The sequence below is a fragment of the Triturus cristatus genome, chromosome 2_2 (genome assembly GCF_964204655.1).
Source record: "Triturus cristatus chromosome 2_2, aTriCri1.1, whole genome shotgun sequence".
Classification (NCBI taxonomy): Eukaryota; Metazoa; Chordata; class Amphibia; order Caudata; family Salamandridae; genus Triturus; species Triturus cristatus.
In genome coordinates this window covers 1019278442-1019298500 of record NC_140582.1, presented here as the reverse complement: position 1 = coordinate 1019298500, position 20059 = coordinate 1019278442, and the positions used below count along the sequence as shown (strand labels likewise).

At 44.7% G+C, this 20059-nt stretch overlaps 1 protein-coding gene across 3 annotated transcripts in view; it reads right to left on the bottom strand.

Moving 5' to 3' along the window:
* Positions 1-20059, bottom strand: part of SH3TC1 (SH3 domain and tetratricopeptide repeats 1) — a 256428-nt gene that overhangs the window by 160155 nt on the left and 76214 nt on the right. For all 3 annotated transcript variants that reach the window (XM_085642478.1, XM_085642479.1, XM_085642480.1), the window contains exon 5: positions 15078-15183. In XM_085642478.1, the coding sequence (XP_085498604.1) occupies positions 15078-15183 (106 nt within the window). The remainder of the gene's footprint in view (positions 1-15077; positions 15184-20059) is intronic.

Here is a 20059-nt window from a genome sequence, read left to right as displayed (position 1 = left end):
GCAGTGACGATTTGATTGCAGAGTTGGGATGAGAGTCGAGTGAATGTGGTTTCGGGCCAAACGTGGGCGGTCCATGAGATATGATTTAATTTCTGATGTCAGGCTCAAGGAGTAGCCTAAGATCCCAGGATAGATTTGAGGTGTAGAAGACACCGATCGGATGTAATTGTCTGACTAGTAATTGTGGGAAGTCATGAAGTGCTATCGATGATGCACCCGAGATAGGGAACATTGTGTGAGTGGGTTTGTTTGAAACGTGTGGGAAGCCTTGTGCACAAGAGTGGGCTACAGCGATTCGAGTGGCCACCGCAGGTCGTGGCTCATGGTGTGTGAACGGTCTTGAGTGATTGAATCCTATAGATCTTGAAGAGAGGCAGAAAAATACTTAAGACAGTCCGGTCATTTCGTGGACAGATGGTCTGATTTATGTGACTGTCCAATAGTTTAGTGGGCAGACAGTTACTTGATTCTATGATTGAGAGTGCGAATCCGTAAGGTTAGATTGTGAAGGAGGGTGAACCGCTGTGAGTGGGAACAGTGATGTCAGAGTGTGCCGCATTGCAATAGGTAAGTTGGTGTAACGCCGCATTGAGTTTGGGTGAATTTCATCAGGAAGTTGAAAATAAAACCCCTTGTGAATAAAAGAATTTGGTTCAATCATGTAATGTTTCAAAGTGTTACAAGATCTTTGGAGAGGAGATAGAGAAGTGGACATTTGAGTGGGAGAGGAAGCACCAACCAAGGATAAGCCAGCACATTACATGACTGCATACCATAGTTTGGCTACAAAATTGGCATAAGATTACTGAAAAGGAGGGAGATTTGGCTTTTCCACGTTATGGATCACTTCTGTTAAAGGTGCTATATCAGTAGAGGGGAGTGATGGCTTAATTGCGACATCCACCTAGACCAACACAGTTTGAAGCTTTAAACGTTTGGATGCGAGCTGCACAGGCGAAAAGTAGGGAAAGAAGTCAGGGGAGAATGAAAAAGTGATGAAGGCATACCAGGATGCACAATACGACACATAGTTGAGGAAATGGAGAGTAGACACTATTGAGGGAGAGAGGTTGTACCGACTATTGGTGAAAAAAGGAGACACTCGGAAAAGAAAGGTAGATGATGATAGTGACACTGATGACAGTTAGCTAGAGAGGCTGTTAGCAGAGCGGCCTCCACCATACAATCCAGATTCGGACGAGGGAAGATGGGAATTGACAATTCAGCTAACCTGGAGAGAATGGGGATACCGCAGGCTAACCCTAGTGTGAGATAGTGGGGAAGATTTCAACAGGAATGGAAGGAACAGGGATGCCAACATCGGGAGGTACAAAGATGAGCAGAGTTAACACTGCTACGCGGTGACAGGAAGCTCTTAAGGGTGCCGGTCACCATTGGACCTATAGTGTCAGTGTCTGACCCAAGTCAGTGAGAAAACAGTAGTCAACCACAGTCAGGTTTGGGGGAGAGAGTCATCTTAGGAGGAAATGTTACTGCAAGTAGAAATAATCCATTTTTGGTGCCTATAGAAGCTAGTATTCCGTTACCAGCAACCGCAGATCTTTCCAGAGTGCTTGTTGGGTCTAGCGCAGTACGATCAGTGTCATTGGCAGATTCACTGTCAGATTTGAGGATGTGGGAAGCTCCAGTTAGAGGACCCATGGGGAGGATTCAAGAGGAGGAGTCAGTAAGAGAGCTTCTCGGAGTTCATATGTCCCACAGAGCATAGCGGCATGAAATCACCACAAGAATCAGAGCAGTGAAGGAGAAAAACAGAGTAATGCATAAAGTCACGGAGCAATCAAGGCTGCACTAAAGGCCAAGGTGCCAAACGTAATAAGGTTGAATATGAAGTAATGTTGATTCTGTCGGTAACACAAAATTTATTTAACAATTTTGTGTTACCCGACAGAACCAACATTACTTCATATTCTACACACCCAGGTTCTGAGGGGCACTGGGTTACCCCATTATACTTGATGTAGTAAGGTTGAAGGCAGAAGTGAATGAAATAATACGTGGAAACTCGCATCTGGAAAGGATAGAACTTTAGGAGCAAGATGAGTTGTTGTTTGTGGTGAAGGATGTCACTCGTAAGGCAAGGAGGGCACATGAGAAACTGACAGAAGTGGCACAAAAGTATGACATGGATTTGTCCAAAACAAAAATGTTGCAGGGAAGTCATAGGTTAAATCACAGCAACCAGGAATTTGAAGAGAAACAAGTAATAGGATTGAAAACCCATATTCGAGAATAGGTTGAAGGGATACGAGCATGGAGCATGCTTGAAAAGTGGGAGGAAAGGAGGTCAAAGAAAAAGAATGTCAAGAAGGGGATAGGAGACACGCTGCCTCCGGAAGGGGTGACAGCAGGAGTAGAGGCTTACCCATTGCGAGAGGTACCTAGCGGAGGGTATGTGCATGTGCTGTGTAGAAGGGGTGATTTGGGAGCATTTACAAATGATTTTCCTTGCCTGAGGGAGAAACCTGCTGAATGGCACAAACAAGTCAATTGTAAGTATTGTGGATTTATTTGAATACTTTGTTTGACATTGTGGTACCAAGTGACTTGTGGTCTGCTTGCAAGATTGCAGTTGATTGGCCGTCTGTCGAACCAGACCGAGACCCCATAACACATGGTCCTTTACCCTTGGTCATGAAAATGTTTGAGCAGGTAACCATATGGTTGTAGTCTAAGATCTCGCCACGAGATTTTGATTGGGTTAAGATAGATCGGACTACCCAAGAGCCCAAGGAAACAGTACATGCGTATTGTGAAAGGCTTTAAGCTGTATAGTGGGTTGGACACTCTAGACAGGTGTCAGCATTGAAAGGTGTGAAACCAATGTGGTGGGTCACCTTCTTACTGTATATGTTCCACACTCATTTGAGCTCCTGATGACGAGAACCAAAACACAGCATTTGACGAATAACCGGTTCACACGCTATGAGCAGGTCATTCTTGCATCCGAAAACGTGATTTTGAAAAGATGTTCTGTGTTGAATCCTGCTACTTTTATGCCTATTCCAAATGTTGAAGAGGAAGACTGTGAGTACCATGACTCTCTCGATGTGACTGAACTTTGCACCAAACCGAGACCCAAAATTGTTGATGAACCTCTGCCTGAGTCAGACCAGATCCTTTTTGTTGATGGTTCATCCCTAAGGGACAATGAGGGTTATTTGAGAGCAGCGTTTGCTGTCTGTACTATTTCTGGAGTTGTGGAAGCTGCTTGTTTACAGGGAGTGCACAAGTAGCTGAAATCATTGCCTTGACATGTGCATGCCTTGTCACTGATCAAGTCCGAGTCACCATCTCCACCAACAGCCAGTATGGGTTCGGTGTGGTTCATGACTTCCGACAGCTATTGTCACAGAGGGGGTACCCTACGCCATCAGGATCTCCTCTCAGAAATGGGGAATATTTCAGACAATTGTTGGAAGCTTTGCAACGACCAAAAGAAAGAACTGTGGTCAAGTGTATTGCCCATGGGAAGGGGGAGGACTTCGTAACATTGGGCAACAGTTACGCAGAGGAAGTTGCACGTTTCTGCGCTGAACAAGGGTGCATTTTCAATGGGGATTATGCAGGAGAGAGCACAGAAAGAACCGAGCTCAGCATGATGTTAGCCATGGCGAACACTTGAGATGAGGTCAAGTGTCTGCAGAGAGAAGTGTCAGATTAATAAGGAGCTGGTTGGATTAAAGAAGATTGTGAGAAAAGAGATGTAGGCATTTGGATTTCTTCTGATGGTCGAGCAGTGTTGCCGGACTGTATACTGAGCCCTATGGCGAGGCAAATTCATGGAGAAGTTCCCATTGGAGAAGATGCTATGGTGCGAGTGTTCAGAGAGACGTGGTTTAATCCACAGTTCCGTGCGTTTGCTGAAGCAGTGTGCCACAGATGTGTTACGTGTCAACAGATGAATGCTGGAAAGAAAACAGTGGTTGCACTGAGTCACATTGGAAGGTCTGGGGGTCCTTTCAACAGGATCCAACTCAATTTTATTGAGATGCCTAGGTACCATGGATGAAGGTACATTCTGGTGGTGATGTGTGTTTTCTCACGATGGGTAGAAGCATATCCAACAAGAAGGTGTAATAGTCTTACGGTAGCAAAAAAAATGTTACCTAGGGAGCTATCGCATTTCGGATTTCCAACTTAATTGGAGTCTGATAGAGGAACACATTTCCACAGTGAGATTATGAAGCTGCTGTGTACTGCCTTACAAGTTGATCAGAGATTGCATTGTAGCTAAAGACCAGAGGAGTATGGTCTTGTGGAGCAGATCAATGGGACTCTCAAAATGCGGATGGCAAAGGTCTGTTTGTCCACATCTCTGAAATGGCCTGATGCATTACCTTTGGTGCTGATGAGTGTGCGTAGCATCCCCGATAGGAGGACAGGACTTACTGCCCCATGAAATATTAATAGGGAGGGCAATGCGCTTGCCATCAGTGCCGTCTACAGTATAGATAAACCTCACCAATGATTTGATCCTTGATTATTGCAAAGGGCTGGCTAATGTGGTCCGTTCTGTGTCTCACCAGGTTGAAGCTGCGACTGCACCAACCTCGAAGGACCTCTGCCATAACCTGTGCCCAGGCGATTGAAAACTTGTCTGAAAGCATGTGAGGAAGAACTGTCTTGATGTTTGCTGGAGGGTCTGTACCAAGTTATTCTGGTGACAAACACAGCTGTGAAGTGTGGAGGCTTGCCGAACTGGATTCACGCCTTCCACATCCACAGAGTTTTAGGACCCTCGGAAGAAACAGCTCCTCTCCCTAAAGGAAATCCAGCCGTGGCTGCGAGGCCACTGGAGAGGACAAGCCAAGCTGTGTGGGTTACTGACAAGGCTGGTTACCCACCAGGACAAGCTGAGGGGGTCACACTACACAAGGCCCAGGTATCGACTCTGAAGGTGACGTTAACTATGCGAGGGGTACAGAATCAGACTCAGCTGAAGAAATTGATGTGGAAAGTAGTCAAGTGCAGAGAAAGAGAGCAACATTTGCAAGTTAATTGTGGCCTGTGAGAGAGGCAGAACTTGAGACTTGCACCTGAAAAGATCTTGCTCCTGTATCTGAAACATCTGAATCAGAGCTGAGTGACACGGAGCAAGTATCAGCTACTGAGTGGCATGAGGGTTTTGATTTTGGATATCAGCCACCAGCTCAGAAGATTGCAGCAGTTCATCTTGAAATTCTACAGCGTGTCATTGATGAAATTGGCTCTGATCTTATAAGGAATTGTTGATTGAACTTTGAACTGTACATAAAACGTTTTGCTTTAAAGACGATAACATAGGCCCCAGTGGAAGAAGAATAAATTTAGGGATTTTCCACAGAAGAAAAAAGAGGGCTAAGGAAGTCTTTTGAACTGTGTAAAAAATTGTACAACAATCTTTGCATTGATCCTCTTGCTTTGCTAATCCAAACTCAGTTAAAAATGGAGTCTGGAATTTCGAACCGTAAAACAAAGTGTGTAATAGGTACACTTATAGTAGAAGTAATAGTAGTGATAGCAGTAGTTATTATCATATCATTAAAAACGTCACAAGAAGCAGAAATTGATGGGGTGGGAGTACAAGGGACATCCACACCTACCACTTCTAGTACAACAGAGGGTACATTAGGAGCTGATCAAGTTATGCTAGATCAAACTAGTCACATCTTGCATTTAGATTTGTCTAAGGGTGATTAAACGTTAAATGCCTATGCAAAGTTGTTGTATGAGTATGTGAATACAATGGATGTGATAGATTGTTATGTGTGTATGCAGCTACCGGCGTCGGTAGAGGAGTGGATCCGGTACCATCACCTGCCTCTGACGTATGGTATCACATGTAGTTTGTTGCTTAGCATGTTTTACGGTAAGGGTCATTATGAATATTATTTTTCTAACTACGATGTGGTGCTTTCAGAAGTACCAGCTTACAAGCACTTGAATAAGTAGGATTATTAGAAGCAGGAAGAGAGGATAGGGAAGTATTTCATACCTACCGTTACATTAGGCACAGCTTACGCTCATCGCCACAGCTTAATGTGTATATTGACTGATGTAGAGAAGAAGTTTGTGGACCAAGTAGAGGATAGACATAGGCAATTAACAGTTAAGCTTAACAGTAGAGGAGGGAAATTTGAGTGAACCAAGGAGGAGTTAGCACATAAGGCTAACTAACTATGGAGCTATGGTCCAATAGCTTTAGATTTTGAGCAGCGAGGAAAACTTTGCATTAGACAGGTACAGACCTAGTATGACAAGATCTTTGTTGGACAGAGCGTGTGTGATCAAATTTTTACAATTGAAGCCACTGCGAAGAAGTTTTTACAAGAAGCAGTGCAAGTGGTGCCAAATGTGCATTTTATGTGTGGGACGAATGCGTATGTGCGATTGCCACTGAATTGGTAAAGTCACATGTTATGTGGCTGTTGTGTTTCCTAAGATATACCATGTTGAAGATTTGGGACAGTTGGAAGGGGGAACCACACCACAGAGAGAAGCGAGGTACAAGTGCAGGAGAGATTGTCGAAGATATATTTGGAGCAATGATGCCAAGTTTGACAGTGGTTCTGAATGACATAAAGGTTAGAAGATTGTCAACTATAGTGGATAAGTTGTCAGCAAATACAGCTCAGTCTTTGTTGCTTGTGGATGGAGAGATGATGTCGATAAGAGCTATGGTGATGCAGAACAGTCTTGTGTTAGATGTATTGTTAGCAAAAGAGGGCGGAGTCTGTAAAATGTTGAGGGTTCAACAGTGTTGCACATATATCCCAGACCATAGCAAGGATCTGAGGAGATATATAAGTAACATCACTGAGATACACGATGAGATACATGACTTGGCAACAGAAGCAGTTTGGGATAAGGTTGGGAAAGGATTTGGAAAGATTGGGAGTTGGTTTGCCAATCTTGGTAAAGGATTTCTTGGTTATATCTTGAAGCCCATAATAATAGTCGTCATTTCCGTGATTCTTTTTATTGGAGCAATAAGGGCATATATAAAAGGCATAAGACAAGACAGATTTAGAATTCTCTTAGACAATGTGAGAGGAGAATGGAGAGACTGCAGGACAGTCACTATAAGAATCTCCACCGCCTAGAAAGGTTTCGCCAGGGAAGACTAGCTAAAACTTCTGTTTAGGTCAGTTGTTTCTACGGGGAATTGTGATTGATTGTGATGACACTTGTCATCAGAGGGGGGACTGATAGAGCGCGATTGTACTCTTCAATCTGTAGAGGTGCATTATAATCACGAGTAGTTGGACCTGCCTTTATTCTTTTGTTGTGTTAACATTTAGTTATCAGAATGTGAAATGTAATAACGTGTAAAGTGAAGTGCTAGAAATACTTTGTGCGATGTGGAGAAATTAACATTGTGATTGTGTTCTAAATTATGAAAATCCTAATGTTCGTTAATAACTGACTAATGAAAGCTAATTCACTGAAAAGTAATGCACTGATTTGAACGTGCACAGTTTTAATGTTCATGTATATGAGTGTTTAATGAAAGTTCTGTGGTGATTCTTATGTTAGCCAATTTTCAGTAGGCTTCATGTGTCTTTCCCTGGCTATGAGAAATGGTTCGTTCGTAATGTTCATGTGTATGTAGAATCTTTTCTTTCTCACATTTCTGTTGCAGGTGGAGAAATTCATCTTTGTTAGTTAAAATAACGCTTTTGTTTTAGGAGTTCGGCTTAGGGAGGAGAGGATATATTTGAACAAGTGGTGCTGATAATGTGAGACAGTGTTCTTTCTCACTGGAGAAGACCTGGGAATCAAGGTCATTGAGCCACAGGCTGGAAGTATCGAAACTAAATGGAAAATCACCCACAAGGATGAGTCCAGCTGGATGAAGCGATCACGTGAAGACATACATAAACATTGTCTCAGCATAATCTAATGAAGATTCAGTCCTTTTCATACAATGTTTCCCTCCATATGCCTGGAGAAGAACAGGAGGAACAGCAAAACACCTGAAAACAACAACACCTACAAGGACACTATGTCAGAATACCATCAACGTATCAGAACTACCAAAAGGTCCTTAATTCACAACAGAATCCTCGCCATCTCCAGCAACTCCAAGGAACTTTTCAGCGTCATACAGGAATTCACCAAGCCCCGCAGCGAAGCCACAGACATCACCCCCTCCCAGGACCTCTGCAGCAAACTTGGGTCCTCCTTCCACCTAAAGATAAAGACCCTCTATGACAACTTCAACACCCACACACCGGACCCCGCAGTTAACCTTCCCTGCGGCAACGCCACCCAGACCACCATCTCTGTCTGGACATCGATCACAACCGAGGAGACTGCTGCAACCCGGAAAGGCATCCACTCCGAGGCCGCCATAGACCCCTTCCCTCCCCACATATACCACAGAGCCGCCACTATCATCGCACCCGTGTTGCAACGCACCATCAACACCACTTTCGAGACCGGCTCCTTCCCCGATGACTGGAAACGTGCAGAAGTCAGGCCCCTGCACAAGAAGCCCTCAGCAGACCCAACAGACCTCAGGAACTACCAGCCCATCTCGCTCCTCCCATTCGAAGCAAAAGTCGATGAGAAGACAGTCAACGCAGAACTGACAAGGTTCATTGAAGACAACACCATCCTCGACCCTTCTCAATCTGGACTCCGAAGCAACCACAGCACCGAGACCGCCCTACTAGCAGCTACGGACGACATCTGAACCCTCCTCGACCTAGGCCACACCGCAGCCCTGATTCTACTTGACCTGTCATCAGCTTTCGACACCGTCTCCCACCGCACACTCGCAGCCAGACTACATGACACCGGCATACAAGGCACCGCCCTCGACTGGATCAGATCATTCCCCACCGGCAGAAGCCAAAGGATGAGACTGCCACCCTTCTTCTGCGAGCCCACGGATATCAGCTGAGGAGTCCCACAGGGAACATCACTGAGCCCAACCCTCTTCAACATCTACATGGCTCCCCTTGCCGCCATCGTCCAACAGCACGGCCTCAGCATAGTCTCCTACGCCGATGACACCCAGCTCATCTTCTCCCTCACCAAGGACCCCACCACCACCAGGCTCAACTTCCAGGAAGGAATGCAGGACTTCTAGAAAAAGAAATAATGGCAGTGGTTACAAAACAAGTCAGCACCTCCGTATCAGTCTTATCCCAGTATTGTATCAATAAATATTTTCTAGGTGTGCTCTATGTAGAACACCGTGCCATCTATCAGTGTTCGTCCTATATACAGAAATGAAAATTCTTCCCCATATATAATACAAGCAAATATAAATTACAGAGCACAAACACTAGTGTGTCTCACATCTGACTAAGTAGTCAGTACGATTTTAATAAACCCCAAAACAAGTACAAAAGGTTAATAGAATAAGCAACAAATGTCAATTACAATCTAGTAAACAAGATGGAAGATCCATTGGAGTCTTGATGTAGATGACTCAAAGTACAAGGTTGGAAGAGCAGACAGCCGACACGTGTTTCGTCATGTTAGTACGACTTTTTCAAGACTCACAAAGATTCTACCGCAATATCTCAAAACGTTCTTCTGAGAGACCCCCTGAGGTTTTCTAGGGATCCCAAGTAAACTAGGATCAATCAATTGATGCCAGTGGTTCTTTTGAGATGTGATACATCCAAAGTAAAATGTTCAGGATAGGCCAATGTACACGATAGGCAAAATAAAACCATATTCTGATATGCTATAGGTAGGAATTCAATAGTGGTCGAAATATCGTATTTTTAAGCACTAATAATGGTATTGTCAAACTTCAAAAACGTCCACTGCGTTTCTGGGCGGACGTCTGATATGGTGTAGGAGTACGTATATTCATGCTAAACTTAAGTAAACATTGTTGCAGACTCGTAATTATAATTCCAAGGTCCCATCATGCAGTGGTGAGAGACCCAAACATCTTCATCCTACTCCGCGCGTCGTGTCCTCCAAAAGTGGCGTCCTCCAAGGACGTCGCAGCCTGGATGAGCATTAGCAGCCTAAAACTGAACTCAGAGAGGACAGAAGTCCTCGTCCTCAGAACCACCCCCTCTGCATGGAACAGCACCTGGTGGCCCACTGCCCTCGGCACCCCACCGACCCCCACAGACCAAGCCAAGAACCTTGGCATCAAACTCGACTCCTCCCTCTCCATGAAACGGCAGGTCAACGCCGTCACCTCCAGCTGTTTCAACACCCTCCGCATCCTCTGTAAGACCTTCACATGGATCCCCCGAGGCAAGGAAAACAGTCACCAATTGCTCTCATCACCAGTAGGCTGGACTATGGAAACGCCCTCTACGCCGGCATCAACAAGTCCCTACACTCGTCCTCTGGATCCCTCGACATGAACACATCAGCCAACACCCATGCAAGCTGCACTGGCTCCCCGTTGAAAAAAGAGTCATCTTCAAGATACTCACCTACGCCTACAAATGCCAACACAACACAGGCCCCCAATACCTCAATGACCGAATCACCCTCCACGTACCCAAACAAAACCTCTGCTCCACCAACCTCCTCGTTGCCAAAACCCTGCCCACCTACAGAGCCAGAGCAGGGGGAAGATCCCTATCCTACATCGTGGCCAAGACCTGGAACGAGCTCCCCATCGACATCAGACGTGCCCCCTCCCTGAACTCCTTCAGGAAGGCTCTGAAGACCTGGCTCTTCGAATGAATCGAAATTGCTGCCCCCCCCCCCCAAACTCCCCCAACGCCTTGAGACTCTCACGGGTGAGTAGTGCGCTTATAATTCCCCTGATTGATTGATTCATTCATTCATTGATTATGTGAATATTCAAATTCAATTCAATTTGTTTTCATTTGGATAAATAATTTATCGTCTATTTTCTTATAAGAAGACTTTGAATGATTCCATTGTGAGCTATTTACTCTTTCTGTAGTTCATTCTCATGCTCACAAGATAATACTGGGTTGCCCTTTTCTGTAAATATTTTGATCCAAATAACAGCAAACTAACAGCTAATCACCATCCAAAATTTGATGTCCCCTATTGCCCTCAAACATGAAGCAGCCATGTGGTGGGCACTCCCACCGTGGGCACTCCCACCGTGGGCCACAGCATGCCCAGCCCACCACAGCAAGCCCAGGCGCTCTGATGAATCCACTTGGCAGCCTTCACCCTCTTTTCTTTTTTCTCTGCCACAGTGACAATCAAGGGGTGATGTATGTGGCTCTATTTTGCTGCTGATAAGTTAGGGCCACAAACCTGATTCCGCAGCAAAAGTACTTGGAGCAGTCGAATGTGGCTCTCCCACCATGCAAACCAGACCTCACACCTCAGGACCACTAGTCAGGAGGTCACATCTTTGTATTCAAGCAAAGTGGAGGGAGAGGGGGGCTAGACGGTGCCTTCCGAAGCAAAATGTGGCATAGCAGATGAGGCATTGCTTCGTGGAGCTCGGCTGGCCCTACCTGCAGTCGGCATTTTACTTATAAATCTCTGAGGTGTCCTGGTAATTTAAACAGAAAACATGCACACATCCACCAAATATCAAGGGCTGGTTCAAAAACAGGATGGGCCACCCTGGAAGCCAATGCCTGAAGACAGCTTGCTAAAGCAAGGAAGTGGCTGAAGGGGGATGACGCAAAGTCGCTCTGTGGATATTATATTTTATTAAGTGCGTTGAGTTGACATGAGATCTAGCACACAGATAGAACTATATGTAGACAGATGTGAAAACACAACAGCAACATATTGGAGGGTTTGTCACATTTGAACACAAACTATTAATTTTGAATAAGAGAACTTAAAGAATTTAGAAGAACACTTCTTTGCACATCAAAATGTTACAATTTTAAAATGAAGGCGATATTAAACAACAGAGAATATGAATAGGCTAAGAAAATATTAGAAAAGGTGATGCTGGGCATAGGATGAGATCTCTAAATGACTAAAATCCCAAACTTCCAATGACATTTTCTGAACAGCGGTTTCCCATCTTCACTAACAATGAACAGTGCAATAAACACTACAACTAAACACCATGTTATACTCAATTACTGTTGTCAGCTCCATTGGCAATTCTTTCAATTCAACAGTTTCTATTCTAGCAACATGGCATTCAAATGTGCTTTTTGTCACGAGCATAGAAATGTTGACATTCTATTGTCCTTAGAAGTCTGTAGTGAAGATGTTGTTGGACAATGATGAATCAAATGGCAAAGTGCAGTTGCTGTTAATAGTGTTTTTCAATCAAATTCCAGTAGCTAATCTACTTGTTTCACAAGGCGGAATAAACTAAAACTTCAGCACAATTCATACAATTAGTATGGCACCACCATAATTCTTTTTACAGATAAATTGTGACTAAAATCGGCTAGCTCTTTTTTTAAAGGCCTCTTTACTTGACCCTTAAAAACTGGCATTCACTCCACTGCATTTCAGTATAAACAAGCATTGCACTGGCAAAGCCAATAGGTCTCGCCTATGCGAGAGCTACTGGCATTGGCAAAGCCAATAGGTCTCACCTATGCGAGAGCTATTGGCTTTGCCAATATGTTTTAGTCATGTTGAACACCAGCCTGGCTACTGTTGAGCATTGCGAAAAGTTAGTAGAATAGAGGGGAGTGGACTGCCATAGAGTTTAGTGACACAGAGTGTAGTAGAATGGCATAAAGTAGAGTGGCATAGAGTGAAGTAGAGAGTCACGGAGTGCAGTAGAGTATTGTAGAGTGGAGTGGCATAGAGTGGAGCGGAGTGGCGTATAGTAGCGTAAAGTGGAGTGACAGAGTGGAGTGGCATAGTTTGGAGTGGCATAGAGTGGAGTGTCATGAATTGGAGTAGAGCAGAGTGGCATAAAGTGGAGTGGCATAGAGTGGAGTAAAGTGGTATAGAGTGGAATGGCATAGTGTGTCACAGAGTGGCGTATTGGAGAGTGGAATGGAAAGGAATAGAGTGTCAGAGACTGGAGTAGCTCAGAGTGTAGGGGCATGGAGTTGAGTGTAATAGAGTGCTGTAGACGGGAATGGAGTAGAGTGGTATAGAGTGGAGTAGAGTAGAGTTGCATGGAGTGCTGTAAAGTAGAGGAGAGTGGCTTTGCATAGAGTAAAGTAGTATAGAGTGTCAGAGTGGAGGGGCATAGCATGTCAGAGAGTGAAGTAGAGTGTCAGAGTGCAGTGGAATAGAGTGGCGCAAAATGGAGTACCGTGTAGTGGCATATAATGAAGTAGAGTGGAGTGCTGTAGAGAGAAGTGTCACAGAGCGCTTTGGAGTGCCATAGAGTGGAGAGACATATAGGGGTATGGAGTCAAGTAGGGTGCTGTGGAGTGGGGTGGCATGAAGTAGAATAGAGAAGAGTGGGGTAGAGAGCAGTAACATGTTGTAGAGTGAGTGACATAGTGGAGTAGTGTTGTAGAATTGAGTGGCATAGGGTGGAGTGGAGTGGAGTGTCACAGAGTAGAGTGGCATAGATCAGAAGTGTCAGAGTGGAGTGGCATAGTGGAGTAGTGCTGTAGAGTAGAGTGGCATAGAGTGTAGTGGAGTGGCGAACAGTGGAGTAGAGTGTGGAGAGATGTGGAGTGCCATGGAGTGGAGTAGTGTGTCATTGAGTGAAGTCGAGTGACGTAGAGTGACTAAGAGTGAATTAGCATGGAGTGGCATAGAGTGGGGCATTGTTGATTGAAGTGGTGTACAATGGAGCAGTGTAGAGCTTTCCAGAGTGGAGTGGTGTAGAGTGGAGTCGTACTGAGTTCAGAAAATCAGGCAAGAAAAAGGAGAGTGGTACACTATTTGTACTCATCACTGTTAAGAACAAACATTCAGCAGAAATATATGTTTGACTGAGACACATACCTGGAACAAGAAACCACACTGAAGCATGGTGCATTCAAAGAAAGCTGAAATTGCACTAAATAAAGACAAGTGTTAAAAAGGAGTACATTTGATGGTCTGTAACATAATTAGTAAACAACAAAGTGGACGGACCCGATAGGGGATCCAAATACAAGGATGACACACTGTCATACACAAGAATGAACTAAAAAAAACAGTGCCACATAGTGAAGAGAGACACACATGTGATAGAAGCTGACCAAAGTATGGGCAAGACCAAAGTTCCATGTGACAACCTATCTTCACAGTATTCCCGCTCTGTTTTTAACCGTGCCCTATAACCTCAAGAATAAGGGGAGTTATTGTGTATTCTAGAGGTACTTTAAAACCACACTTCCAGCACCCCTTTTTCACTCAAAATCCCCAAAACAAACCCGCTCAGCTGTAGTTCAGGCATCGCAGCACAGCTGGGTTGCACTCAGCAGCCCAGCTGGGAACCCAATGATGAAGCATGCCACCAGGTTGGTGGGTGAGGGTTCTTCTAAAAAAACATTGTTTTTTTAGCTCATTCCTGTGTATGACAGACAGTCTGTCATCCTTGTATTTGGGTCTCCAATGGGGTCCGTCCACATTGTTGTTTACTGTCGAAATTTAGGGAGAAGGACGTTCCCCTCATCTTTCCTTGCTCTCTCTTTGTTGTTACCTGTAATATAATTATACTTAACCAATAAAAAGCGCAGACAACACCATTAGCATAAACAGTGACGATCACTGTTCACAAGGTTACAAACAAAAAATGTAGGATTTTATTTTTACTAGATATTTATTTCAATGTGGTTTTTGAGGAGCTTTTAAATGCTTGCCATCCTTTTTTGTAGTAGTAGAGGTGTGGTACCAATAGAAGTCGGGATTGTCTGCTTTATGGTGTGCTCACTGACTATGTCCTGGTAAAAGTTAAAGAAAGTACTATCCAGACAAAATAATGTATTGTTTTGGCGATGATGTATGGTTTTCTATGATCTAGGCATAAAGAATGTCTCACTGTATCTGTGTTTGTCCCCATTCTCTCCACCTGTGCTCAGTCACCTGAAATGTTACTTTTAAAAGTTATTTTGACTTGAAATCAAATCGATGTCATAATTAAAAGTGTGTCTGAAAGGATGCACGTCTAATGGTTGAGGATTTGAAGAATATCCAAGACTAATAAGAATAAGATGCAAGGAAAATTGAAAATATAACGCGACTGATTACTGAAAAGAGTGTATTAGAGTGAAATACATTACCAAGTGAATAGTAAGTGGAAAATTTCCATATTTCTTCAAAGGTTTTGAATGTCACAATTATAAGGTCTTGGTCACTGTGAATGGACAAAAGTCTTGCCGATAGCTCCTAGAATAGAGAAAAATAATCATGATTTTCTTTAAAACCAGGTTTTATTGATCATTTTCATTTATTTATTTTTACCTCAAAGCAGTTCATCAATGTCCAACATGGTATTCATTATACACTTGGTTGCCAGTTTATCTGGTATTTAGTCACCTGTTGTAACTTCTAGCCCTATTCCCTCCCTACCCCATCCCTACCCCCTTGCAAGTCTCTGATGCAATAATTGTATCTTAGATGTGGGGATGCAGCCATGGCGATCTCGGGCTTGTTTCTAGTGCATCGACCCACTAAGAAAATGTATGTGATTATAAGGTCTGTTTGACATGATAACCTACCGGTCAGTATGGGTGTTGACTTCGCTCTTATGTGAGGCATTAGGCTCTACTGATTTATCCCCTCCCCGTCGTCCTGGGCCCCCTCCCCCAGGCAGTCTAGGTCGAGCATGAGGGTCTCCCAGGCTCTGAACACCGCTACGTGTCGTAAGCCCCTTTTGGCCTCTCTCATCAGTATGCTCCCTTCAGATCTCACCCATTCTAGGAGTTCTTTTCTCCAAGCGGTTAGACTAGGGCCTCTCAGGGTTTTCCAGTTTCTGGTTATCTCGCACTTTGCCAGCACGAAGGCCAAGTCCTGGAACTTACTAGTGACTTTAGTTTTAGCTGTGTGGGGAAACCATCCTAATAAGCAGCGTGCAGGTGAGCAAGGGATCTCCTTATTGATGATCTCGCTCACCAGCCGTACCATCCCTTCCCAATATTCCCTCAGGTGGGAGAAGGACCAAATCATGTGCATAATATGGGCTTGCACTTTGCCACATCGCGGACAGGCTGCCTACTCCACCTGGAAGTATTGATGTATTCACTCAGGTGTAAGATAGACTCTGTGGAAGACATAATAATTTATCACTTTGAAACACTGAACAGAACTTAGTGGGCCACAGTCTGGAGGAACCTATGATTCCACCTACCTCCAGCTACCGACCTTGGCACCTACTTTTGGAAGGCCAACTCACGAGGACACTAACTGAATCTAATAAACCAGTATCTCCTGATCTAGATCAAGCTACTGATGATTATTATCAATGGATAAGCGAGTCCATTAGCAGTATAGCTCCTACCAAACGCGGAAATAATAACCAAACTGTTCCATCAGAACCATGGTTCAATGAAGCGCTTAGACTGGCCAAACAGTCATGTAGAAGATTAGAGAAGAAGTGGAGGCTGAATTACAATACTGAGGACAATGATCCTTATAAGGTAGAACTATTACGCTACAAATAACTTCTGACCAAAGTCAAATCCAACTTTTTTATAAACAAAATTGACTCAGCATTGAACACTCCCAAATAGTTATTTTCCACAGTGCTCAAGCTAAGCAACCCCCCACTAGCCAGGAATCCTAATGTGGATGCCTCCTTTTGTAACAGACTTGCTACATTCTTTAAAAATAAGGTAGAGGTTATCTTTAAGGCTTTAACTTCTAGCTTAAACCCAGTAGGAACCAGCTTGAACAATAACTCACAGTCAGCAGCGTTTTCCCCCCTTACAATTGATCAAGTAACCAACCTGTTTAATCAAATCAAATCAAATCAGTGTCGCCGTTTGACCCTTGCCCCCTAGAGTTTTACAACTAGCCCCTGCTATAGTTCCTGGACACGTCTTAGTGATCTTTAACTAAATGCTTCACCTTGGTTACTTCCCCAAAAGTTGGAAAATTGAATCAATTCTTCCTCTTTTAAAAAAAAACAAATCTGGATGCAGACAACCCCAACATCTACAGGCCTATCTCCCCACTTCCATTTCCGGCCAAGCTGATATAGAAAGCCATAAACACCGAGATTTCTCCATTCACCCAGGATCATATTCTACTGGATTCCTCCCAATTTGGCTTCAGAAGCCAACACAGCACTGAGACAGCTTTGATCACAGCTGCTGACTATATCAGAACAACCTCGGATAAAGGAGGGAACGCTGCCCTAATTCTGTTAGATCTTTAGGCAGCGTTCGATACTGTCAGTCATGAACTTCTTATCAAAGGCCTGTTCAAGATATGAGTTAGAGGTACCGCTCTCAAGCTCCTCAGATCTTTTCTCACTGACAGAACGCAGTTCCTGGGATATAACAGTCACAGATCTGTTTCTTTTACTCTTCCCTGTGGGGTCGGCGTTGAGTCCCACTCTTTTTTATCTTTTGTTACCCCTTTAGCCTCTCTGATCAAGGGCTTTGGGTTCTCGGTTGTGTCCTGTGCTGACGACACCCAAAATGTAGTGTCAGTCACAGAAAACCCGGACAGCATGGCAGAAAGGTTCCACAACTGCATGTTACAGGTTGGTAGTTGGATGTGCAACAATTGTTTGAAACTAAATTCAGATAAAACTGAGGTACTGTTGTTTGGCAATCACCGATCATTTTGGTCCCCTAACTGGTGGCCTCAAGAAATGGGTGTGCTCCCAACTCCTGTGCCTGAGGTGAAAAATCTGGGAGTCCAATTTGGTGAAAAACTCTCCTTTGTGGGACACGACAATGCCATCACTTCATCGTGTTTCTTTAGTTTCAAATCACTTAGGAAGATTTTTCCTTTTATCCCTCAAGACCTACATAAAGCAGTGATCACTGCTCTGGTCTTATCAAAAATAGACTACTGCAATGGGCTTTTTTTGACTACCCATAAGAAAGCTCTAGACAAGCTCCAAATGGTCCAAAATGCAGCGGCCAGATTGCTTTTAGTAATACCAAAATATCAATCCCCTCACTTCACTGGCTCCTGGTTAGAAAGCAGGTGATATTGAAATCTTTGTGCATAGCCTTTAAGGCCCTTCATCTTGTGGGTCCTGAATCCATCAAACAACTCTTTCAACAATACATCCCTTCTAGGACTTTAAGATCCTCCTTCCAGGCACATTTGGTTGTACCTAAATTCAGGAGAGCTACCCGAGAAGGCAATAGCTTTGCAGTGGCCACTGCCAAACTCAGGAATTCTATGCCTCTGACACTAAAAAAAACACAAAAAATCGGGGTCTCCATGGACCCTGTTCTCCAATGCTTACGGATAGCTGCAGTGACAGTGCTGTGTAATAGGAAACATCCCCAAGGTAGGTCAAACACCGTTCGGAACTCTTCAAACGGCAGCAATGCATTGTCCCTGTACAGGTTGCCCATTTTGGTCGACCCAGATTCTATACACATCTCTAGGTCCCGCCAGTTACCTCTATGTGGGAGGGCCTTTAGCATACCCATCGCGATGTTTGGCGAGTACGGTACCCTCACCCCCATTCTCTGCAATCCCCGGCACCAGAATGTCACCTGGCACCAGAATGTCACCTGCACCTTGAGCTCGTGGGAGTCAGTTCAGGACAGTCTATATATTCTAAGAAACACTCAGGTCAAGTCACCCATTGAAGGCATGGTCAGTGTAGGGGCCGCTGCTCGTTGGCGCTCCTGGGCCATGTCCCGCACTGCCAGACTGCCCTCCATTATCGGGCGCTGCCAAGTTGTGAGCGAGATCCTATGTCATCCCGAGTTCCAGATGAAGGCCCAGACTTGGGAATTAAAATCTCTAAAAAATCTGCAGATATCCATAGGGGGAGTGTGTTAAAATAAGAAGCAGATGAGGGAGCGATATCATTTTAAGAAGAGCAATCCTGCCAGCTACCGAGAGTGGTAGCATTTGCCAGAAGTCCATGGATGCTCTCAGCCCTCGTAGGGCTCTCCCTATGTTGCCTAGGTATCCAGCCAGGCATGGTATATTTCGACACCTAGGTATGGTAGGCAGTTAGGTTCCCAGCATAATCTCACCAAGTCCCCCAGGGGGCATCCTGTCGGGGTCACCAGGAAAAGCTGAGACTTTCCCCAGCACACCATCAGGCCTGACATGGAGCCGAATCTCTCTAGCAGAGTGCGGGCTCCCGCCAAGTTCCCCTCCCTCCCCTCTAGGAACAGCAACAGGTCATCAGAATAGAGTGCAATGAGGTGGCATGTGTTTCGGACTTGCAGCCCGCTACAGAACTGCCCCATTCATGCTGCAATTGCCAGTGGCTCCGAAGCCAGGGCAAAAAGCAAGAGGGAGCACTTGCAGACCTGTCTGGTGCTGCGCCCTACAGGCCACTTTTGTGATATAATTCTCCCAGTTGGCACTCGAGCCATGGGTCCAGTATATAGGAGTTTGGTCCATTTAATAAATCCCTCACTCAGCCCCATGCTTGCCATGACTTCATACAAGTAGCGCCATTTTAGGCTATTGAAGGCTTTTTCAATGTCCACCACCAGGATCGCTGCTGTTTCTGGGGTTTCCCTGTTCGCCTAGATAAGAGATGTCGTATATTTCCTGCCGTATTGTGGGAAGGAATTAATTCAGACTGGTCCTTATGCACCAGAGTGGTCATAAAAGGCAAAAGACGGGTAGCGAGTATGCAGTTTAGGATTTTATAATCTATATTAAGCATTGACAGTGGATGGTATGCTGTTGTGTCATGGGCCGCTTTGTTTGGTTTTAAAACAGGGACTATTATGGCCTCTCTGGTTGTGTCCGGCAGACAGCCATTGTTTTGGGCCACCTCGTAGAGCGTAATCAACTGGGGGACCAGCTCCACACAGTATGTGGAGTAAAACTCTACTGGGAACCCGTCCGTACCCGGTCTTATATTCCACGCCATCTGTTTGATAGTGATTGAGAAGTTGTATCTCCTCCTAGAGCATCTGCTTCTTCCTCCGTTATCTGTGGGATTTGGAGGTCAGACAGCCAATTGCGTGCTTCTTGCTGGTTGCCAGCCATGTGGCTCGAGTACAGGGTCGACTAATAGCTTGCGAATAGTGCGCCCAATTTATCTCGCTCGGCGTGTGTTCTATCCATGTACATCCGGTAATCGAAACATCAGAGCCTTTCC